Source organism: Macrobrachium rosenbergii, chromosome 14 (genome assembly GCF_040412425.1).
Source record: "Macrobrachium rosenbergii isolate ZJJX-2024 chromosome 14, ASM4041242v1, whole genome shotgun sequence".
NCBI lineage: Eukaryota > Metazoa > Arthropoda > Malacostraca > Decapoda > Palaemonidae > Macrobrachium > Macrobrachium rosenbergii.
Window position 1 is genome coordinate 37308753 of NC_089754.1, and position 26755 is coordinate 37335507.

At 36.3% G+C, this 26755-nt stretch overlaps 1 protein-coding gene across 17 annotated transcripts in view; it reads right to left on the reverse strand.

Moving 5' to 3' along the window:
* The window catches only part of LOC136845935 (phosphatase and actin regulator 3-like), an 873386-nt gene that overhangs the window by 377169 nt on the left and 469462 nt on the right, over positions 1-26755 (reverse strand). For 3 of the 17 annotated variants that reach the window (XM_067116442.1, XM_067116440.1, XM_067116437.1), the window contains exon 1: positions 3424-5049. The exons of 6 other annotated variants lie outside the window; for them this stretch is intronic. In XM_067116442.1, coding sequence (XP_066972543.1) covers positions 3424-4258 — 835 coding nt within the window. In that variant the 5' untranslated portion in view covers positions 4259-5049. Of the gene's footprint in view, positions 1-3423; positions 5053-26755 lie in introns of those variants that run through there. 8 more of the 17 variants (XM_067116441.1, XM_067116439.1, XM_067116456.1 and 5 more) reach the window with 6 other exon arrangements.

A 26755-nucleotide genomic window follows, 5' to 3' on the forward strand; every position in this document is an offset into this window, starting at 1 on the left:
TACAAAATACTGTCACCTGCAAGTCCAACAACATGCGACCTAAGAGAGTAAGACAAGATTCTAAACCACCATATAAGTTTATAGGCAATAATAATAATAATAATAATAATAATAATAATAATAATAATAATAATAATAATAATAATAATAATATTACTATTATTACTATTATTATTGTCCATAACGCAGTTCATTAATAAAATTCTTAATTGCCGACCCATTACAAGAATATCAATTAGCCCTTAATTGCCACCTAATCTAATGCCTGACCTACCAGGAGAAGAAAGCTAAAAAAACAAGATGGCATGGTAAGGAACCAACTGTTCACACTCAAGTTAATGCTGTTATCATTCCTGGTTCCCCGAAGGATTAACAACGCCAGTTACAGCTAACTTGTGATTTAATTACTAAGTTACGAGGAACTGGGAACTACAGGACTCTGGGCAGGAAACGCGGACGAGGAATTTTTCCAACTTCCAAAAAGCTTCGATCCTGTAGCCTGTAGGACCTACGTGTGGCGACTACCTTCAAAATTGAATTTCTAACTTGACAGCCAAACCCGGAGATAAACATAATTAACAAGCCCGAATTAAGGAAATTACATATTAGCTATGCTAATTACAATGTCCACTGAATCGATTTTGGATGTTCATCACCACTATTATTAATCATTAAGATCATAATGATTCTGAATGAAGCAGGGCGCATAGCAAGCTGCAGCTGTTTTGACATTCGTAGTATGTGTGTGGAGAAGTCTAAACGATTCTCTCTCTCTCTCTCTCTCTCTCTCTAGAGAAGGGGAATTGAAAAGGGTCATAGCTAAATAAGGAAAAATTATAATTTTAAATATGTTCATGAATCTATTCATTTCTCTCTCTCTCTCTCTCTCTCGCTCTCTGGATTTAAGGAACAAGGCCAACGCAAGGCCACTTTGGAACAATAATCTTTACATCTCTATTTACAAAGCTTTATTCAATTGCAAGAGTTCCATCTCATATTTTTTTTATGTTTTATCTTCTCGAAACCATCACTCACACACGACAGGAAAAAAGTTTTTTATTTTCTTTTGGAAGACTACATTCCGACCAGACCTTACTAGTTTCAAGTCAGTGTAGGTAACTAGATTTTAGTGTTTATACAGTAGATACCGCCAGACCAATAATACATACATACATACATACATACATACACATACACACACACACATCTTCTTCTTCTTTTTAACGTGCTTTTTTCCCATTTTTGTATGGGGTAAGCACGAGGCCTTCTTTTGAAGGACTTTTGATTTGGCTTTGGGGTAGACCTGTAGTCTCGATATATATATATATATATATATATATATATATATATATATATATATATATATATATATATATATATATATATATATATATATATAAATTATTTACGGTCGTATTCTGCAGAAATGTTGCTTTTCAGGCTAAAATGCACACTACGAATGTAACCATACATTTATAATGCATCACTTTGCTTCTATTTAATAAAAAAATATAAGTTTTACTTTAGTGGATTATTGAACAGCAAATTCCATGACAAAATCCTTCCCACTTTCATATATATTATTTTCTTTGCTTCACAAATCTTACCAATTTAATAAGCATCAAATCAAAACTAGTTTTTTATTGTTACTGTGAGCTTCAAACTAAAACATATGTATACTGAATTACCTTAATATATTTTCGAAGGGATAAGAACTGCAGAGAAATCTGGGAACTGGTGACACATTAAAAAAGGAAAATGTGTCACAAACTTAATAGGCATTTATATGGGTATCAACATTAAACTGGATTATAAAGCTTATTGCAAGAACGGAAAACTCTGTTAATCTCCGGAAGCAAATGACTGTACCCATATTATAAACAGTTATATCAAAAGCAAGTACTGTAACTGTATCCATATTATACATTTTTATTCAAAACAAGTGACTGTACCCAAGTTATAGACAGTTATATCAAAAGCAAGTAAATGTAACCAAATTATAGTTATATACAAAACAAGTGACTGTACCCGAATTATAAACAGTTATATCGAAAGCAAGTGACTGTACCCAAGTTATAGACAGTTATATCAAAAGCAAGTGACTGTAACCAAGTTATAGGCAGTTATGTCGAAAGCAAGTGACTGTACCCAAGTTATGGACAGTTACGTCAAAAGCAAGTGACTATACCCAAGTTACAGACAGATTTCGAAACGCCCTATCCGTTTCGTTCAGTGCAACTGGTACGAGACAGCACACCAGCCACGGTACTGCTTTTAACTTGACATGAACAACATTGCACGGCAACATAGAATTCACGATTGTGCAAACATTAACTATTAGCACAAGAGCCTGCAAAATAAAACGTCATGTCTTTGAAAGTATGTAATGTTTTTACTTTGAGTATCATTGCACGAAATTAGTTTCATTTCCTGGGATCTAGTCGGTGAAGATGTATAAGCATTTTTCTGAATACATACCTTAGTTAAATGCCATAAAAAAGGTCAAATGACCAGTTTTTTTTTTTTTTTACTCTTGAAATTACTGCAGCAACAAAAATCACATATGTTAAGAGCGAATTCACGTGCGTGAGACACACCCCCAACATGATAACTTTAGTTTACTACTTGCAGGCATGACCACTGCATAAAGTAAGTCTCTAAAAGACCAGCAATTTCATCCCCCCACAGAAGAAAATTGTTTTAACCAGGCATTTTACAACTTATTCTCTCTGTGACCTTTAATTTTCGTATTTTCTTATCATTATCATAAAAAATTATCTTTTTCCAATTAGGCTACTTAATTATCTTTATGCAACCTTTCTCATCTACACTTCAGTATTCCCAAAACCCCTTGTGTTAACATTAATTACCGATCCTTTTTTCCTCTTTTCATCCATACAAATGCAAAATGCCTTCAAGGCTGGATTCCTCAATTTCTTATCCCATTAATTCAGTCTAAGTTGCTATTGGTATCTAGGCTACTACTCAAGCAACACTTGCACGATTTCAAAAAATAAAAACCAGATCTACGACATTTTAAGGATTTCCTCCAAAGCCTTCCAACAGCAGAGAATCCGCTACAGCTCTAATTATGATGACGATGATGTCATTATAGTGACGCGAACTTGAATAAACAAAAACTTTCTCCTTCCTGTAACTCGATCTTGAAATAAAGCTCAAATTGAAAACTTCGCATAGAGTTTATCGTGTAGACTGTAAACCAAACTTAATCATTCTAATCTTTTGTTTTCACTACATAAACCATGGCTGTTCCTGTAACCAAATGTTGGTAATACTGTTAAACTACAAAAAGAGATAATAACGGAAAACAATGAGACTCCCGTAATCCTTCTCGATAAAACAAAAATGAAAACGAAAACAGAAAGTAAAAGAATTTTATATTAAGTAATATATAAACCTCACCTTTATTTCCCTTGGTGGCATTGATAATGTCAGAGAGTGAGAGTGAAGTAGACTTAGTAACGATGGATGTCGTATTGCTCGTGGGCGACGGCGTGGTCGGCGTCGTAGGGTCTCCGAGACTGCCGTCGACGTCGCCCTTGAGCTTGCCCGCCTTCTGAGGCCCACCTCCCAGGAACTCGCTCAGACTCAAGGTGGAGGCGATGAGCTGACGCTTCTCCTGGAAGTTGAGTTGGTCGAGGGAGTTGGACCTGATGGTGGGCGCCGGTTTGGTGGTGGCTGTGGCCGTGGTGGTCCTCGTGGGCGACGACGTGTCTATGAAAACAGAGTTCATCTTCAGTGACATGGCGGCGGCGGCGGAGGAGGAGGAGGAGGAGGAGGCGCCTCCCGGAGTCACGGGAGTGCTCGCCGAGGACTGGGGAGAGGTGACACTACTACTACTACAGCTGGCAGTGTGGTGACTCTCACACGTTGCTGATGACAACAGAGGGTTGTTGGATGTGGGTGTGCTGCTGACGGAGGCGGCGGCGGAGGAAGAGGACAAAGGCAGGGTTGAGGAAGCGTAGCTGGTGCCCGTGGCCAAAGCCTCTGCCATCCAGTTAGCGTACGATTCTCCTGGCGGGGATACCGACGACGAGGATGCAAAGTAAGGGAAGGATGAGGGAGAGGAGGAGGAGGCGGAGGGGGAGGAAGAAGCTCCTACCGCCCACCCACCACCTTCATCGTCATCGTCTTCGTCGTCGCCTCCCCCAGCGTTGTGCGCGTGGTGGTGATGGTAGTGACACTCGCCTCTACCCTGATATCGACCTCCCGATCTCTGGTGATGACCTCCCCACATCCAACAGAAGGGGCGGCAGCTGACCTCTGGAGATTTTCAGGTGACCATCGCTGTAGGAGCCATCCTCAGCAGCAGAGGCGGAAGGACACGAGGCGAAAGCACAGCATAACTTCCACGTGATTGAATTCCTTCTTTTCACCCAGAGATGATAATATTCACAGATCGAACACAAAACAGGGAATTAAAAAAAAAAAAATACTTCGAAAAAACCTTTTTATCCAAACTGCATCAAAACTCACGCGGGGTCAAGAACAACTTGGAAACTAACGGAAAATCTCTTATGCTTGGAAACGAAGAAAAAAAAAAAAATAAACCTCAGACCAAAACTCAGAGACCGACACTATTCTCGAATTTGGTCCTCGGGCCGAACCACCTGAGGATCAGAGACAACGTGATATCGTTATGAGATATATAGACAACTACATCCACCAACACCTATAGCAGATGATGTGAGATGGAGGGAGGGTGGTGGTGGGGGGTGGAGGTGAGGAACAGGAGGAGGAGGACCACTGCCCGCCTCTCAACACAAAACCCAACTTCACACACACACACAAATAACGCCTCTTTCTCTCACCACTATTAAGAGACCCTTTTCACATAACGATCGAGAAAACACATTAAACCTCGGAGATCACATCATCCAAATGCAACACGGCACATCAGCGGTAACTTTTCGAAAGCGGTAAGCGATACAAGATCCTTGAATTATGCTGATGGAGAGAAGAACGTCATGGACTCCCTACTCATCACACGTTCAACACCACACTGACTCACGCGCGCCTCCTCCTCTTACTGTGAAACAGCCGCTCGCGCTCTCACTCACTCGCACTCACCACCCCAAACCCCATCTATCCAACCAACCCTTGCCATTTCCCTGTGTAACGTTACTTTACAGCCAACGTTTTCACAAAAGGAATCCCCAAAATGACACCCCTACACTGGAATACTTCGCGCGTGGGTCTACCAACATCTGTTTATAGAGTGAACGAGAAAAACTTCCGAAGTGTGACCTAGGGCCAAGTTCCAACAAGTAATGCCCTCGATGACTTGCTATTGCTGGTGGTAGTTCCTAGACACCACTATGAATGGGGGAAGTTTTCACAGATAGAAATCATTATTCGTCTTTGTTCATCAAACTAAGAAGTACATAGATCGAGCTGGACTTAAAAGTCTAAATAAAGAAGATGAATCAGGGCAGTTATGGACAGATTTTCAGACTAACAGCAGCGACGCGAACAAAGTGTCCATGCAACCAGTGGTAGTCTCTCCCTCTCTCTCTTTCTCTCCCTTCTCACCCAACCATCCTCCACCGACCAAAGAGCACAAACTCCCCCACCTGTCTCCTCTCACCCGCTATTACCCCAAACCCCATGCTACCACTATCCATTTCTCTATCGAACTCGACGATAACTTCGAGAGGTTCGAAACTTGCCCGGGGCGATTACTATTCCGGTTCTCTGCATGCAAACGCATACGCAGTTAACTATAAAAAATAATCGTAAACATCACAACAGTCCTACAAAAAAGATCTGCTTGATTTCCTCCTTCAAAAAAGAACCTCCCGGCTCAGAGCCGTCCCGCGTAAACGCCACTTCCCCCTCCCCCTACCTTCCTCCCCTATCTCCTCCCTGCCCAACAAACCTCACACAAGACAGACTCCCCTAATGGGGCCTGCGGGTTCCCCACAATCTTCAAGAAACTGCGCATCAGTTCATAAAAAGGTAATCTGTGTGCTTTCCCGGGAAGTATAGACTGAACAAGGTTACCTTACACCATCCTAAAAGTTCACTTTAGAGACGTGGAACACTAAACTTCACATTAATAGCGGGCAAGACGAGGTAAAGACTGAGTGAAGTAGATTAACTTTTCAAATCGAAACCTACCGCTGGAAGTTCTCCGCCAGGGTGCGCATAGAGAGTTGAACCATATTTGAAAATGAAGACAATAACACCAGCGCAAATAAGATATAAACTCATTTTAATATGGACAACGAAAGAAAACATTTCCTTATCTTATTAAATCGCAAATTTATGAATAAACAAAAGAACGGTCTCTAAGGTGAAGTGAAGAGGGAGAGAGGAGGAGGAGGAGGAGAATAATGCCGTATGAGGGAAGTAGGGGAGGAAGTGGTACCATGAGGGAGTGGGGGCGGACAAACACAGACCTTCCCCCTCCGTACTCTCAGGTACTCGAGCGGCTACGCCGCCGAGTAATTACGCTCAGGACTTGTTTTCCCCCCATTGTGTTATATAACGAAAAATTTTTCTCGGGTGAATTTGCCTACGCGGCCAATTGAGTAACATTAGAAAGTGTGGAGATGAGTCAGCTACGACGGGAGAGAGCAACCAAGGAGGAAAATATGCAACTAATTAGAGCACAATTATCAGTCTAATGTTGGTAATACTAAGCGCCCAAACTTTATCAAGTCAGAGCTTTCCGAAACGCACAATTTAAACAAAAAATAAGAAATACAGGTTCTAGAACCTACATCTTCTCTTCTTCCTTTCTTACTCTAACATCTTTTCTAGTCTCTCAGCACACAAAACATCGTTTATTATTGGTGTTTACTCCTAGAAAATAAACGTTACTCAATTCCGGCATACCGAACCATATGAAAATAGAGCACGTTCGAATGGCCGTCTAGTTCATTAGAATGCACACGTCTCTCTCTCTCTCTCTCTCTCTCTCTCTCTCTCTCTCTCACACACACACACACACACACACACACACACACACACACACACATATATATATATATATATATATATATATATATATATATATATATATATATATATGAGACAGTGAGAGAGTGAGAGAGAGAGAGAGAGAGAACAAAATCCACCTCCTGTTAAAAAAAAAAATTCCAGCGCAGGAGCTGGTTGACGCAAGGAACACCCCAAAAATGAAGCAAGCGATGGCGGGGAAAGTAATACTAAAAACGTACCCAGGACCTTAAAACACAACATTAGAATGAACTTGTGTGCTTAGGTCGGGAACTTAAACGTGTGCGGCCTCACAAGCTGCTGCAGTTATCTTTTTTTTTTCAACGAATGTTTGCAAGGTATCCCGGGCAATACAAATTAACCCAAACCTTTTTCTCTTCACGATGATGCAATGCAGAGAAATGGTGGCTTCGAAGTTTTCCTCAAATGTCCGCGCTTAAACTGAAGGACTTCGGCCAGTGAATGATTCAAGGCACAGACGCGGTTATACCACAGCCATCATAATCATCATGAACAATAACAGCAACAGCATACTTATTATATCTTTACCATAATCATTGTCCCAAGGATAATGATTATGAAGTCCACCTCTGAAGGTCTTTATGCATCAACAATGTCTGACCCTACTATAAAAAATGGCTCACAGCACAAGAAATACTTTTGACAACTACACATCAAAATCATTAACACAGCTAAGGAACGAAAAAAATGCTTTTCAACATAATAAATACCTTTGATAACTGCATATCTAAATCTATAATAACACAGTCAAGAATCGGAAAAAATGCTTCTTGACACAAGAAATACCTTTGATAACCAGACGTAAAAATCATTAACACAACTAAGAAACGGAAAGTAAGACACACCATCAACATAAGAATAGGGAATTCTTAATGATGATTGTCGAGATTAGGCAACATCAACTGAGATTTGGTGTGGGCTACAGACAGCCCATCAATTCACAAGGTCTTGAACGATGTTACGTTACTCAACTATCACAAACACACACACAAACATGCAAAAGTCAAACAAACGCAGGACGTGCAAGAGAAAACAAACAGACGTCTCTCCACTTCTTGCATATGCCAATTTCATGGAGACTGGTTACTCAAAAAGGCTCCCAACACAAAATTAAGATTGAATAAAAGGAATGTGAAATCTTTATCTTCCACTAAATGGAAAAGATTGCTCTCTCTCTCTCTCTCTCTCTATAACATGCAAACCTTAACTGCAAATATACAAAGAACAAGTATTTATTACGTTATAACACATTACCGAAGCAATTCAAATCCATTAATATAAATCATATGAACTCACATTACGGAATTACAATTTAGTAGGTGAGGTGATAAGATAATCAGAGAGAGAGAGAGAGAGAGAGAGAGAGAGAGAGAGAGAGAGAGAGAGAGAGAGAGAGAGAGAGGGGGTACGGCAGGCGGGTTCCCAAAGAAGGAAAACCTTCAGGAACGTGATTTGGTCACGCTGTGGCACATACTGCTCGGTCATCCCGTTATAGTGATCTCAAATGCCAACAACTTGCATAGTGATCTCAAACGCCAACAAACTGCATAGTAATTTCAAACGCCAACAAACTATAGTGATTTTAAAACGCCAACAAATTGTATAGTGATTTCAAACGCCAACAAACTGTACAATAATCTCAAACGCCAATAAATTAAATAGTGATGTGAAACGCCAACAAATTATATAGCGATCTCAAACTCCAACAAACTGTATAGTGGTTTGAAACGCCAACAAACTGTATAGTGACCTCAAACGCCAATAACTTAAAGTGATGTGAAACGCCAACACAATATAGTGATTTCAAACGCCAATAAACAATATAGTGATCTAAAACGCCAACAAACTGTATTGTGGTTTCAAACACCAACAAATTGTATAGTGATCTCAAACGCCAATAAATTAAATAGTGATGTGAAATGCCAACAAATTATATTGTGATCTCAAACGCCAACAATTTATATAGTGATCTCAAACGCCAACAAACTGCATAGTGATCTCAAACGCCAACAAGTTATATAGTGATCTCAAACGCCAACAAACCGTATAGAGATCTCAAACGCCCAATAAATTCGACTGCCAACATGTTTCATAATGGATAATTCTTTAAAGGTTCAAGGGATTCCTGCCAGAGAGAGAGAGAGAGAGAGAGAGAAGAGAGAGAGAGAGAGAGAGAGAGAGAGAGCCAAATCCGTCAAGCTCATAATTTCGAAGACCCTTAGAAAATGAAATCACGAGAAGAAGAGGAAGTGAGGAGAAAAAGGGAAGGACGATAATGAAAGAAAAGAGGAAGTGAGGAGAAAAAGGGAAGGACGATAATGAAAGAAAATAGGAAGATGATATGCGATAAGGCAAATTGCTTAATCTGACCTCGGCAACTGGATCAATAAAAGTATTTGTTTTAATGTCATAGTTATTCAGTTCATAAATATTAAATATTAATCTCTACTTATTCAGTTCACAAATACTAAATACTCATATCTTACTTATTCAGTTCATAAATATTAAATGTTAGTGTCCTCCTTATCCAGTTCATAAATATTAAATATTAATGTCTTACTTATTCAGTTTATAAACATCAAATATCAATGCCCTACTTATCCACTCCATAAATACTAGAAGACATCGGTGATTCCTCGGGAAAACCACTGACGAAAAAGAAAGAAAGAAATGGAAGGAAATAAAAAAGGAATAACTAATCCGCGTCACTTTCACTTACGGCCAATTACAGAACTACCTCTTAATTTCGGGCGACAGCCCACAGCGTCATTGCTAACTCTAAGCAGCCTCCGCCCCAACCCGTCCATTAACACCCCAATAAGCATCTTTCATCTCTAATGAGCATCTTCATCTCTGTCCAATCACTAAGGAAAACGGCAAGTGAAAGATGCTGCTGCTCTCGGCTCCAAATAAAGATCATAGATCACTACCTTGATGACAGCTGTGACGGCAGCCATTGTTGTGTGTCTAATAAACGACGCGTTTAATTTGCTTTCGTTAACAATGCAACAACCCGACCTCAGGACCTCGTTAATCGGATTCTTTTTCAACGAGATTAACGAGTGCTTTGCGTCGAACTTCGCTCGAGACGAGACATAATGACGTCGTTGACTTCTCACATAGAATACTGTTTGGAATATTGCAGTATGACAGCTGTTAAATTATGGTAAGAGGTTTGCATGATCTTATTCCGTATCTCGCAGATAACTGATCAAAAAAGGTTTGTTTTATATTATATTAATAATAATAAATATTAAATTTTATACATTATTCATATAATCATGAAGAAAATTTTTTTGTAAATTTTAGGTGGCGGGAGAAAAACACAAATGCTTTCAACATACTTTTTAAGGGCTAGCGTATACGAAGTTACAAAGACATTTAAAATCCTGAGTGAAAGACTACGGAATCAATTTTCAATTTTACGATCCAGAAAAGAAATGTTACCAAAACCTCAGACCCAAATCTCGTGGTATTAATAAATTACATATGAAGTTATAGAGCCTATAGGCCCTATACTAAATCCAAAACAACCTGAAAATGCCATGTACTTTATACACATATCCAAAGCAAGATCATCCCTTGAATGACGGAAAAAATTAACAAGATCATCCCCTGAATGACGGAGAAAAATTAACGGACTATAAACAAGGTCAAAACAAAGATTATTTTCATCCATTACAGCACGGCATAAAAACACTCGCCTTAAAAAAAACTTGCATCATGCGAGAGCCAAAAGTGGAGCTGCAAAGAAGGCATTACCGCAACTTCTGGAAAATGTTCTCGCAAGCACGCTATTTCATTTCCAGCGCACGCAAGCCTGTGTGTGTGCGTGCAAACACTTACACACACACACACACACACACACACACACAGGAACTCCAGACACGTTTTCCAGGTCTAAATAAAAAGGGGAAAGAAGAATAATCCAGGTCATGTACAGTGCGAAGAAAAGGCGAAGCAAGCAAATAGAAGCCAGAGGATAATGCAAACACTGAAGCTGCACAAGACAGAGAGAGAGAGAGAGAGAGAGAGAGAGAGAGAGAGAGAGAGAGAGAGAGAGAGAGAGAGAGAGAGAGAGAGATTCTGAGTGTCAGTGGAGGAAGTGTTAAAAGAGGTTACGATTTACAAAAAAAAAAAAAACCTTGTTATTGTGTTGACAAGTCTTTCGAAAAAGACACATTGATAACGAAATAAGATATACTTGTAAGCATGATTTTAAATCTGTATAAATACTATTGTAAAACACACATACATAACATATACTGTATATTTCCACACACATATATATACTGTACATATATATATATATATATATATATATATATATATATATATATATATATATATATATATATATATATATATATATATATATAATGTGTGTAAGTATATGATATGTATGTATGCTTTGCAACAGCATTTATAAGATTTAAAATTATATATATATATATATATATATATATATATATATATATATATATATATATATATATATATATATATATATATATATATATATATATATATATATATATATATGTGTGTGTGTGTGTGTGTGTGTGTGTAAGTATATGTTATGTATGTTTTACAACAGTATTTATACAGAATTAAAATTATATATATATATATATATATATATATATATATATATATATATATATATATATATATATATATATTCACACACACACATATATATATATATATATATATATATATATATATATATATATATACGTGAATAAAGAAGAGAGAACGAGTAGAATCTTTCCTTTTCACTTAAAAATATTGTAAAATACATATATAAGTTATCTGTGTCTAATAAAAACAAGCAACGCTACATGGACTGAAGAGCTTTTCTACACTTGAAATCTAGAATCTAGTCTACGTAATGCTAGACACAATCAGGCACACACACCTGCGGAAGACTGGCTACCTTTTCATTACTCACCTGTGCAAGGTAACAACGCTACCACACCTGCTGCCTTTCCTATGTCTCTTACCTGCAAAGAAAATAGAGATTTCATTGTTACAAACATTCAAAGGAAATTGTATGGGGTTAAGTTTATGTACTGTATCTAAGATTTCTCTTTTTTTTAATAAGGAGGGCAACTAGAACAATCAATGAGTTAAATACTAAATTAATTAAAAGTAATCTAAAGAAGGAGATGAATGAATTCAAGGACGAGACACGTTGAGTTATATATATATATATATATATATATATATATATATATATATATATATATATATATATATATATAGATATAGATATAGATATAGATATATATATATATATATATATATATATATATATATATATATATATATATACATACACACACACACACACATATATATATATATATATTATATAATGACGTGCAATATATTTTCCTCATTAAATCCCGGTCAATGTAAACAATTTTTCCGCTAACAATTTTCTACCTCCCTAAATTATAAACCTAATTTACATATATTACAGCATCGTTTTACACGGCCGCTTTAACTACAAATTAACTTCCTGACGCTGTAACTACAAATTAACCTTAATTAAAAAACGGTAATCTGTTAAATAAGAAATTTGCAAATAACACTAAATTGAAAATATTTCTTGATTCAAGCTTCTACATAAGAGGACTTTGTCAAACTTTAAAGCGACTGGGACCAGTAGGTTATAATCATTCCGAACAGTAAGGAATCTCTCAAATTAAGTACAGAGCTCATGAGCAAACCATCTAAATATCAATATTATTGGCTAAAATCTACTACAAATCCTATCAATAGTAGCGTTACAATTTTTCTAAAATCAAGTACGGTCCTTTAGATACTCACTCAAAACCCCGATCCCCATAGGGGGGTAGTACCATCAGTGCACCCTACGCAGCGCACTGTAGGTATTGCTTAAGGTCCTTTGCAGCGTCCCTTCGACCCCTAGCTGCCATCCTTTCCACCCCACTTTTGCTATACCTCCGTTCAAATTATCTTTCTTCCACCCTTCTTTCCACCCTCTCCTAACAACTGTTACATAGTAAAACTGCGAGGTCTTCCTCCTGCTTCACCTTTAAAACCTATTTCACTCTCTTAGGAGAGGGTGGAAAGTAAGGTGGAAGAAAGAGAATATGAACGGAGCTACAGTAAAAGGAATGAAAGGGGTCACAGCAAGGGGCCGATGGGACGCCGCAAAGATCCTTAAGTACAGCTATGCGGTGCACTGACGGCACATACACAGCCTCTTCCATCTACAGAAAAGTATAAAGTAAAACCCGGGGATTCTACAAAGACGACCTAATTAAACGCTTAATTCTTTCCAACCACACTACAATAACAGCGCTGCCATCTCATTAGAGAAGGATTAGACTTTTAAAGCCATCTGTAACGAGGGTAATTTTTTCTTTATATAGCATTTTGTATATTAATAACTGCACGTCAAAAGAGAATGGGAGGCAAGGAATAACTACAGATGTTTTAAGAGCTCAAAGAACAGATGTAAAAGGAAGTACATAAGAACTAACTATCTATCGATCTATATATATATATATATATATATATATATATATGTGTGTGTGTGTGTGTGTGTGTGTGTGTATGTGTGTGTGTGTACTTGTAATAGCCACAATGCCTTCTTAATTTTCTCGAATTCTGCGCTTTTTATTGTAGTAACAACTGTGTCCAAAAAAGCGCAAATATTTTGAGAAAGTTAAGAGGGCACTGTGGCTATTACAATTACATACGTATCTGGTAAAAAGTGACCAGTAGATTCTACACACACACACACACACACACACACACACACACACACACACACACATATATATATATATATATATTATATATATATATATATATATATATATATATATATATATATATATATATATATATAATATCAATGGATATATTAAAACTTGGGATTCACTTACTATATATGGTACAAATTAGTGCCGAATGCTTGTTAAACTCTATACAACGTTGGCGATTCCCTAGCTACTAAGTCATATTAACACATGTTTTCTAACAAGAGTTAAAGCATAAAATCTGGAATGAAAAACATTTCAGTATTTCCTAAGAGAAAAAAAAACTAGTGTTCCCTTACTTATGAATATAAAAAAATACATAAAAAACATAGAGAGAGAAATAGGTCATCCCCAAATAAATTCTATTCTCTGAAAATCCTGATTTCAGTCCCCCAATCATCAAAGCAGTTATCCCTTGAAAATGAAATAACACAAAACATTTTATTTTTCCAGCAGCTCCATGCAAGAATAGTAAGCAAATGTTCACTAAGAAAAAGAAAGGTCACGCAACAGTAGATGTTGATGTTGATGTTGCAATGCCAAAAGTAGCGCCCTGTTTGGGCATTCGTCTCCGGCAGGATATGACGTCTTTGTGGAAATAGAAATTCTGACATTATATTTCCTGGTTGCTGTATCAGTATTAAAAATAAAATATATTACTAAAAAATCTCTTACTGTATAATTATAAAGTATAGAAAATAAAATGTATGAAATAAAATGTATCAAATAAAAATCTTTAATAAGTTTGCTATCTCTTTCCAAAAATTAATTTATCATAAAAAAAGTCACACAGTCATCTTTGTAGCATTCTATTTTATAACCTGAATACAAAGTTTATCTCTCTTTTATTACCTGTAAACATCAAACCTCACTAATGTCGTGACTACAATACTCAATAAGAGTACCTCCCACATTAGTCAAAACAACGTAAACGTACGACATTGGTAATTGAAAAATACTTGAAGAAAGTCCAGATTCGACGGAAACGTCATAAACACTTCTGGACGAATTGTCTACAACAATTCATAAAGATGTACAAAGATTCAAGAGCTATATTAGTGGAACGGCAAGGTATGCATTAGGGGGTTAATGAGGGAAAAATCCATGAGATGTAATGAGCACGCGCCTGTTGAAAGGCTGACTTGTAGAGCAAAAGACTGACTACTCTATAGTTGGCACTATACACGATAATACTGTTATGTGAAAATGGTCGCACAAGGTATCCCAAAGTGAAACAAGTAAATAATGCGCAATCGAGTTTCCTGTACAGCGTATAATGCTGTATGAAACTCTCAGTCACGGCCCATGAAACTTTCAGCCACGGCCCATGAAACTTTCAGCCAAGGCCCTGATGTAGCCTGTGTTGCTGGCACCTATAGCAGTGCCAGACGCACGATCATGGCTAGCTTTACCCTATATAAAATAAAAAGTACTGAGGCTAGGGGGCTGCAATTTGGTATGTTTGATGTTTGGAGGGTGGATGATCAACATACCAATTTGCAGCCCTCCAGCCTCAGTAGTTTTTAAGATCTGAGTGTGGAAAGAAAACGTGCGGACCGATAGACAAATAGCCATTTCAATATTTTTTTTTTAAGAAAACTAATAAAAACTACAGAATAATCATACCAGACTTTAAATGTGTGAAGGGGAAAAAGTGCTTAAATGTGTTTAATATCCTGTAGTCTGAAAACAGTAAAGTTTCCATAATCTGAATTTATGTAACCTGATAAAATCCCATCTGCTTAGATATAAAATTTATCATACATCATCTTATTTGAAGTTCTCGGTTCACCATAATGAGCTTTCATAACCATTCATGCCAATGTTGTGATGTTAAAAGGCATTACAGTTTACAGAGTATACAGGTCGTTCAAAAGGTGCAGTAAACTTTGCGTCTGAGAGAAGGGAGTACGATTAATAAGGAGTCAAAATAAGAATAAATAAAATCAAATGTATAACACCCGTAAAAAATCACCATGCTTTCGCGTGCATCTGCTTCTAATAGCTAAATAATTTATGCCAAAATTACAATTAACGGCAATTGGAATCCAAGAAGCTAACAAACCCTATTAACTCTAATAACCAAAATATTATTTCCATAAAGTCAAGTACGCAGATTTCCAACGATCGCATCATCTGCCGTATGTGATTATTATTTTTTTTTTTTTTTTTGGCACTACGCCAACGCCTCTGTTATTTGTGTACATATGACCTCGTCCACATCAAAGCAACGATAAATATGAGTTTTTAAAGTTTATCTTGATTAACGAGACTGATTGCCCGGCATCACAGACTCTTGCCAATTAATCTCACGTCAATACAGTTCGCGTTATTGAATATCTTATTTTAAAATAGCTGGAAAATTGTGTTAAAATACTCTAGTACACACTCCACAATGTAATAAGGCAGTACACTTTACGCCAACACCCAGGTACACAGAAGTGAACAAAAACAGGTCGTCGAAAGCCACCTATACAGATATAAAATCTATACCTCAAAAGATGTGGAACTCAAAATTACTTGAAAATAGAAGAGTTTCAAAAGAAAATGAAGTCCTTTATATTCATTTACTAACATTATCCAATAGACAACTAATCGCTTTATTCCTAAATGTAATACAAGGGACTTTCCTTCCAATACTATGTTCGGAGATTTGTTCTTCTCGAGCAATTCTAGTGAATAATAAGAGCAAGGTCCAACGAAGCCTTGAATATTATCACGAATGCGCTAATCTCTCATATTGTTAAACTAGAGAGACTTGCAGGGAATGATTGATTAACAGGTATTCAACTTCAGTTGAACAAACTGTATAAATCTAGAGGATAATTCAATCTAGAGTTTTCGTGATAAGGGAAATCAAGAAAATAAATGAAAAAAGTAGCAGAGCGTTTTTAACATCAGTCTTCAAAGCCAGCATGCAGGATTGAACACCAGTAGCTAAAATTGCTTTAATTTTACAGACACTAAACGAGAGAGAGAGAGAGAGAGAGAGAGAGAGAGAGAGAGAGAGAGAGAGAGAGAGAGAGATTACTTAGGATGGTTTCACCCGTTCGGGGGAGTGGAACATTACCTCGTCATCAGAGAGAGAGAGAGAGAGAGAGAGAGAGGCAAGTGTATTAAATATCTGGCAGATAGACAAAGCTATCGTTCAGAGAAGTCAGTGGGAGATAAAGTCCTGAGCACGGGGGGAGAGAGAGAGAGAGAGAGAGAGAGAGAGAGAGAGAGAGAGAGAGAGAGAGAGAGAGAGAGGTCCCACACCAACAGTCAGCCGCCTGTGTAAGACCTCCATTGTTCTAAGAGCCGATGTCTGACCAAGGAAAGCTTTCTATTAACGATTCTCTCTCTCTCTCTCTCTCTCTCTCTCTCTCTCTCTCTCTCTCTCTCTCTCTCTCTCTTCCTTTGAACTGCCTGCCTCGCTCTGTATTCGGGGGAGAATCCCATCGACCTTTTCTTTTCTTATACTCCAGGTCAGACGTTTCTACCATTCAATACCAGAAATACAATAATCATTATTATTTTGTACATAGGTAATGGCAGAAACTACATTGTTTTGATTACCAACTTCCACATTAGATGAGAGAGAGAGAGAGAGAGAGAGAGAGAGAGAGAGAGAGAGAGAGAGAGAGAGAGAGAGAGAGAAGACCTAGCCAAGGAAAGTAACGGCAGGAACTGTACTGATTTGCCTACCGACTTCAACACTAAATATGTGAATGTTATTATTATAGTTCTGTTGTCTTGGTAAAATTGATTGTCTTGATAAAATTTACCGTCTATAAAAAAATGTCTCTTGATAAAAAATTTACCTATAGATCTGAGTCAAATCTGACTAGAAGATTGAACACAAGGTGCCAGATCACCTTATTAGATTGTTATAATGGCCCCTCACTCTGAATTTGGCTCGTGAGAGAGAGAGAGAGAGAGAGAGAGAGAGAGAGAGAGAGAGAGAGAGAGAAGCAAGTTTTCTACATCTGGCAGAAAGACAAGGTTATCGTTCACAGAAGTCTGTGGGAGATAAAGTCCTGAGCAGAGAGAGAGAGAGAGAGAGAGAGAGAGAGAGAGAGAGAGAGAGAGAGAGAGAGAGAGATTAATGTTCCAAATGTCTACAAATGGTTTAACGTAAAACACTGAAGGTCTTAGGGTAATGGGCAGTGCGACAATGTGGCATCTAAACAAAACATGGTTACTGATGTCTTGCAAAGCAAGCAGCAAGCACAAGTTCTTGGGGCACATGCATTACGGACATTAATAGAGTTTTCTACTAAAATAAAAATTATGGACGCCATATTTAGCATTTTTGGGGAAAATAAAACGACCTTCATCTTCGAATAATCTTGTCTAATAGCCAGACCCCCAAAGATTGCTGTCAATCAAAAGCAAAAACAAGCATTCCGATAACGGTACAACTTAATATCTAAATCATGTGGCATTGATAACAAGTTTTTTTGAAGATATAAGGGACTTTTAAGAAGAACACCTAGTTTTCCAGGCAGCAACAGATGCTAATGCTTTTAAGTGCTGCGAAGAATTAAGCTTTCAGGTAACACTTCAGGTATTGTCAGATATCCAGTATATTAAGTACAGGGTTACACAGCACAAAAAGTCACAGGGGACAGGGGTGTCAGTACAGGATCGGCCAATCAATATTCTTAGTTCTACCTGAATCTACCTTCATCATCACACACTACTTTAAATGGAACCGTAATTTAATAAGAAAATATAGCAGTCATTGTCACTACGTCGGTTTTATTACTGCAATTGTATCGAGGACAAAAATAGCGCATTTCTGGGAACGTCCCAGAATATAATTTCGACGAAATATTCATTTTCCGCTTTACGTAAATTCAAATGAACGCACCTCCGGACACTGTCACACATTTCATACGTCATACATTAAAGCGTCCACGACAGCTGATTTTCAGCATTAAAAATAAAATATGCTTTGTGTGAATTTTTTTTTTTTTAAAGTTCCCGCTGTTCTCTACTCACTTAGCTGTCCAATTTCTTTGTGCTTACCTTGGTCAACATTTCACTTCCCTTAAGAGAACCAGGAGATACGACGCTTATCTAATTAAATTACTAATACTACTAATAATAATAATAATAATAATAATAATAATAATAATTAGGAAAAAGACCTTCTTTAATACAGATTTTGTTCAACAAATGGCAGTTTCAACAGCATTTATTTTATATAGTAAACGCTCAATTCGTCTTATCAATTGCACCGTCGCAGTAGGCTTAGATCGAGGAGAAGACAGCCAATCAGGAGCCGCCTTTCCGATGACGTCACGGCCGGATAGCCAATGAAAATGAAGCGACTAATTCCACAAACCAACAGACACGGATAAGAGATGAAAAATCCACGCATTACAGCCATGCATCCTGCGATCCTGTCCTGAATGATGCCCTAACGAGAAGGGCGAAACTAGTCGACACCCCACGAGAACTACCTCCTACACATCGCTAAACCGCCGGAAATGAATATCGGTCAGTTGCTTGCAACCATTCCAGCGTAAGAAAAGCAACTGATAAAGCGAACTGAGCGTTTACTATATAAAATAAATGTTGTTGAAACTGCCATTTTATTTAACAAAACCAATAATAATAATAATAAACAACCAAAACAAGTAAAAAATGCCCCGAAGTTTCTTCGGCGCAATCGAGTTTTCTGTACAGCTGCTACAGCGTATAATCAAGGCCACCGAAAATAGATTTTATCTTTCGGTGGTCTCGGTATAATGCTGTATGAGCCGCAGCACATGAAACTTTAACCACGGCCCGGTGGTGGCATATCCTATATTGTTGCCAGAAGCACGATTATGGCTAACTTTAACCTTACATGAAATAAAAACTAATGAGGCTAGAGGGCTGCAATTTGGTATGTTTGATGATTGGAGGGTGGATGACCAACATACCAATTTACAGCCCTCTAGTCTCAGTAGTTTTTAACATTTGAGGGCGGACAGAAACCGTGCGCACGGACAAAGCCGGCACAATAGTTTTCTTTTACAGAAAACTAAAAAGTGGTATAAAACAAGAAGTCATAAAACATATGGCAACAGCCATAGGGGTAAAAAGAACTGCTGTTAATACAATTGCAGAGGCATTCATATAAAGATTCATTACTTCAAAGAACATTCCGTCGAATATAAAATCAATAGGTACTGTACATAAAAGTGGAAATAATTTACTTGCACAATGTGTATGTGTGTGTGATATATATATATATATATATATATATATATATATATATATATATATATATATATATATATATGTGTGTGTGTGTGTTTATATATATATATATATATATATATATATATATATATATATATATATATATATATATATATTCTTCTTATTTTAACGTGCTTTTTCCCATTTTTGTAAAAACAAGGACTTTTGATTTGTCTTTGGGGTAGACCTGAAGTCTCGCTGCCCTACTGTATATATATATATATATATATATATATATATATATATATATATATATATATATATATATATATATAAATATATATATATATATATATAAATATATATATATATATATATATATATATATATATATATATATTTATATATATATATATATATACATACCAAAAACAAGACTATACATACACGTACGCGTATAGAAAGTAAATAATAAACTAATCCACTGATAAATTTATAAAGCTTTATATTTTCAAGACAACCGCATACCAAAATAATAAAGATAAACGCACTTCGGAAAAAAGAACACCTTACTTATGAATCAAGTCGGAATTCAAACGTTCACAAACGTTTTCAATAGCAGTTGACTCTAATTTGCACATTCTTTGACTAACATTTAGAGCCTCTGAGCTTCATCTGTGATAATAAAAGATAATGAAAGATTCTACAGTTCTTTCTGTAGTGTATTTGCATTCTTGGAAATACGTATGTCAGTCCCTTTGTGAACCGTTGCTTCATCGGGTCTTTGCATCAACAACAGTTCTCTTTCCACTGGTTGTTTCCAAGATTCCCGACTTCTGACTTAGGCTTTTCATCACTTCTGTTTCTCAGAATGATTTGCCATTTCCCTGAGAATGTAATTGTAACTTTACGAAAGAGTTTGGGAAGAAGTCTTTCAGTTCTACACGAATTTTGTAATTGATCAACAAAATGAGTCAAGAGACACTGACTTGACAAAAAAGGTTTTCCCTGAAGAGAATGACTACAAGGAAAGGGCAGGAACTGAAAGGTAACGATAGAACGATAACTGAATAAAAATAAATAAGTACATAAATAATAGCTAATAGCAAATTACCAAAAACTCTACGACTTGAGGCATGGAGCGCCAAAATATAATCTCTTCTAGTTCAAGGCTGAAAGAGTATTTAAACTGATTTCAAGTTGTTGCTGTCGGTGGATCGAATCCGCCAGGTGACGAACCACTTCGAGTTAGTGAATTGGATATTAAACAACATCTGTAGTTTAATTTTGTGAATATATATATATATATATATATACACGTATATATATACATATGCATACATTCATTATATATACACATATTTATATAATATACATAAATATATATTCAAAAATTTTATAGCATCCCAGACGGATACCAAATGAGCAAGAGGGGTGAATCCAGGTGGTTGCGGGAAACGTGAGGGGGGGAGGGAGCCCCTCCCTCCCCCACCTCAGTCACCCTACCCACAAGGCAACACCAATAATTACCTTGTCACCTCCACTCCCAGAGCTTCAACAGCACGCGAGCACACACAAACACACAAACACACACTTCATAACTCGGATTACTTGGGATCCCTCGCACACAAAAAACCGTTTACCGAGATGATGGTTCTCTCAACTTGGCATCATTGGATGCCAATTCCTTTGGTTGGCTCATTACACCGATCAGAGATTGCAAAACAAATACACATAACACTGATATTTCATCGTAATAATAATAATAATAATAATAATAATAATAATAATAATAATAATAATAATAATAATAATAACTAAGCGTTGTCTTCTTTAAAAGCAATTCCTTAGCGAGGACTTTCTTAAAAGTTAAACTGTTGTGGATATAAAGTGAAGTTTTATAAGTATCTAAGTTAAATTTTTATAAGTATCTAAGTTAAACTGATCTGGATATAAAGTTGAATTTAACAGGTTTCAAAGTTAAACTCATCTGGATATAAAGTGAAGTTTTATAAGTATCTAAGTTAAAACGATCTGGATATAAAGTTAAATTTAATAGGTATCTAAGTTAAACTGATCTGGATATAAAGTGAGGTTTTATAAGTAAATTAAACTGATCTGGATATAAAGTGAAGTTTTATAAGTACCAAAGTTAAACTGATCTGGATACAAAGTTGAATTTAATAAGTATCTTATAAGTGTCTAAGTTAAACTGATCTGGATATAAAGTTGAATTTTATAAGTATCTAAGTTAACCTGAACAGGATAATATTAAGTGAAGTTTTATGTGTCTAATTTAAACTGACTCGTTAAATAGACTGAAGTTTTACAAGTGTCTAATGTAAACTGATCTGGATATAAAGTGAAGTTTTACAAGTGTCTTTGGACCAATCTGCAAATGGACACTTTTATGATCAAGCCCCAACACTTACTATATTTATATTCCTCCTCCATCTCTTCATTCTCGAAACACGCGCGCGCACGCGCATATACCCAGCCAAACACACACCTGATGATGAAACGTATGTATCTGCAAATGAAACCAGCTGTGTATGAAAGCCTTCCTTAATTATCCTCTCTCTCTCTCTCTCTCTCTCTCTCTCAACAGAGTAAATTTCACGTTTGTACGAAGAGTCAAAGATTATTCTCTCTCTCTCTCTCTCTCTCTCTCTCTCTCTCTCTCTCTATATATATATATATATATATATATATATATATATATATATATATATATATATATATATATATATATATATATATATATATATATAGAGGTAATTTCACAAATCATGAAACATACTCCCCTTCTCTTTAAGAAGAAAAAATAAACAATAAAAATTGCTTTCTCAGTGAACACACAAGCTTCAATATGCGCATGACAAGTCGAAATTGTCATTAAAATATTTTTAATTCACCTTGATTTTCAACTTATATCTCCATTTCCTTGTTCCAGCGAACTCAAACATTTTATACTCCATGTATAGATAGATTGGCTTTATTTCATGTATGTAAAAATGTGAAAAAACAATAAAACTTGATACATCAAAGGTATTCGCAACGTGTATCGGCCTCCCATTAAAACAAGACTGACTCAATAAACGTCATATTAAAAAATTATGGTGATTCACCCATTAATAGGATTAAGTTCCGATGGAAAAATGGGGGGGGGGAATATGGGAGGGGAATCCGGGGTGGAGGTGGGGGATAAAGGTTCTTTCATCAGAAAATCATCAAGGCAATTCATAGGAATTCGAGCAACACCGCCATGACGTAAGAAATAAAAATAGGCTAAAACGTATAGGAGGAGGAGGGTTTAGTCAAAATCGAGAGAACGCTTATGATAAAAACAAATTATTAATCGATTATAGATAAGAAACTTCAAACATCTCACTTATTAAGATTAGATATAAGCCATAAAAACAAGGCGTCTATTATAGTTGTTTTATCTTTTGCAATAATGCTTGCGAGATAGTGACTCGAGATATCTGTTTTAAACGAAGCGGACCTTGTAGTTTTAGTTCTTAAGATTATATATATATATAAATTATATATATATATACACATATATACATTTGTATACAAACGCACGCTTAATCCACAAACATGTATACTAGCGCCCCTGCATTCCGTAGGATACGTAAGGCCACCGGAGGAGAAATCTAAGCAAACCGGACTCATTCCATGCCGCACTTGGAACACTTTCAAAGTTGGAACTGAAAACTACCGTTGTGAGTCCAGCAGCTCTCTCTCTCTCTCTCTCTCTCTCTCTCTCTCTCTCTCTCTCTCTCTCTCTCTCTTTAAATACAGTCCAGGCATGATGGACAGCAGGTGTAGCGAGCGCACTCCATGAAATTCCACATTTGACGGCACCTTGATCCAGAATAAAAAAAAAAAAAAATGCGACCGGTCAAACAAAAAAAAATATGATACGCCAGGAGATGAGCTTGTGTATGTATTTATGTATTTATAGGATTATTAATAATATAATATAATATAATATAATATAATATAATATAATATAATATATAACAATGAATTACATTATTATCACAAAGTTACAAAACTTTGAAACAACTCGCTAATACATGTTGTTTCTGCCGTAACTTTACTGCTTGGACAAACGCATCAATCAACCAGTCTCTCTCTCTCTCTCTCTCTCTCTCTCTCTATTTTATGGGTTTTTATAATGTCTACTTTGCTACCGCAAGGTTACAGTTTATGACGAAAACATAAAAAATTAAAATTCTCAATACTGCATAAATGAGAGAGAGAGAGAGAGAGAGAGAGAGAGAGCTACTTTCACAGCAACGACACATCACACATGCAGTCATTCAGCGACATCGATGTTTCCTAAGCAATTATGTCTCGCTATGTCACAACTGACACTAGAGAGAGAGAGAGAGAGAGAGAGAGAGAGAGAGAGAGAGAGAGAGAGAGAGAGAGAGAGATGGATAATATGTCTCTGACACTTCATCATACAAAAGCGAAGTTTCCCCTGTACAGAATGAGAGAGAGAGAGAGAGAGAGAGAGAGAGAGAATGTGGACGTGTGCAATAGAGCGGAGAGCCCAAATGGTCGGCTGGATGGCTGGCGGCCGGGCTGTTGACCCACCGCATGACCTTGACGGATCCATCCACCAAGGCTGTGAACCGTCATCTCTTCCATTGCAAGGACGAGCGCTCTCAAGTGCAAATCAACCTCTTATTGGTGGCTGGCTCTCCATAATCCCATATTGTACTAATGCAAATACCATGTATACATACATACATACAGTACATACACACACATATATACAAATATACACAAACATCATATGTATATATATGTGTGTATACTCATACTAAATATATATATATATATATATATATATATATATATATATATATATATATATATATATATATATATATAAATATATATATAAATATACATATATATATATCCTTATTTACGTGTAATTTATAAATATATACACGCACACGTATATATACACATATATACATATGTATATATATAATATACAATGAGAGAGAGAGAGAGAGAGAGAGAGAGAGAGAGAGAGAGAGAGAGAGAGATAAACTGCCTGGGCATCAGCTACATTTGCATACTGCATTTATTCCCGTTATGAAATTTTAATACATGAACAAATGATTCAAAATGGGCGCAGCACCCTGAATTCTAATCCGCTAATTGATGTATAATTAATCCATCAGCTATTCTTTATCAAAGCAAACTGAAACGGCTCGAAACTATAAAAGTGTTGAATTATTACAGTGAAAAAACGATGTAACCTGAATGTTGTAAGTGAAAGTATTAGTTAACTTAAAGCATAAATTAAAAGCCTTACAAGAAGCATCAGTTTAAACTCTGAATATACAGATTGATTTTGAAACTTAATAATAAGCTAGTTTTATTTTTTTTAACACCAGAGGTCATCAAAACTGAAATGGCGCTGCGGTTACTTACGTCTGGATCTTCATTACTGAGTAAAGTTTATCACCGCTACGTAATTCTTAATTCTTTTAATTCCTTCTCATTTCTGCGATAAAATACCTTTTAGTGAAAGGGCTCTTATTACGGCGTCTTTCATTTGTAATCAACAAAAGTTATCACATCATTTAAAATAAAACTGCCCTTTACTAATGCCACCTCTAGAATCAAATACAATGTATTTTTTACCTATGTAAACCCCTAAACATGCAAATTTCTCCAAGGGCAAAGGTATTAAAGATTAACATTGCCATCTTGATCTAAGCCTTTAAACATGTAAAAATTTTCAAAATATACAAAATAGTACTAAAAAGAAATATATTTTAAAGCTTCAATATCCATCACATCAATTGGAATAATATTGCTATTTACTAATGCCACCTCTAGAATAAAATACAATGCATTATTTTATCTAACCAAACCCATGAATATGAAATTTCTCCAAGGGCAAAAGTATTATAGATTACTAACCTCTTCTTGATCCAAGCCTTTAAATATGCATTAATTTACAAAATAAACACAAAAGCACCACAAAAAATAATATATTTTCAAACGTCCATATCCAGATAGTTGATATTCTCAAGATAATCGTTGTCACGGCTCTACTCCCTACAAAGAGAAGAGACTTATTTCATGCTTCTTCTTTCCTCCGTTACTTTTGCGAACCAGATCGAGTGTTCAGTCTTCCTTTGCAATTTACCATCCACTTTTTTGATCCGTTCCTTTCCTGAACTAAGACACAAATGGAGCCAGTCTTTGCAGGAGTGTCTTCTATGGTTAATTTCCTAAGGAAGCATCTCTTTACAGAGAATGTTGAACTGTACAAAGAAGGATTTTAAGAGTGATGATACCACCACATCTAGCAGCATTGGTACCTACATACCCAATACACTACCCAATACCCACGTGTCAATAAACACAAGCATTATGTAGAGACGTCCTTAAGTTATCATCAGTGTTATTACTGTAAAGATGTCGCTAAGTTATCACTAGTGTTATTACTGTGCAATGCTCCCATGTTATTACTAGTGTTATAACTGCAAAGATGTCCCTATATTATCACTAGTATTATTACTCTAAGTTATCATTAACATTATAACTTTAAAGATGTAAGTTATCACTAGTGTTATAACAGTAAAGATGTCATTAAGTTATAACAAGAGTTAAAGCTGTCTTAGAGGGACCAAAATATAACTGTGAATTTCTCAGTATTTCGTTGACAGCAACAAACCAAGTAAATTCGCATTATCTTGTAAGTAACCATTCTCTGTATGGCAACTTCT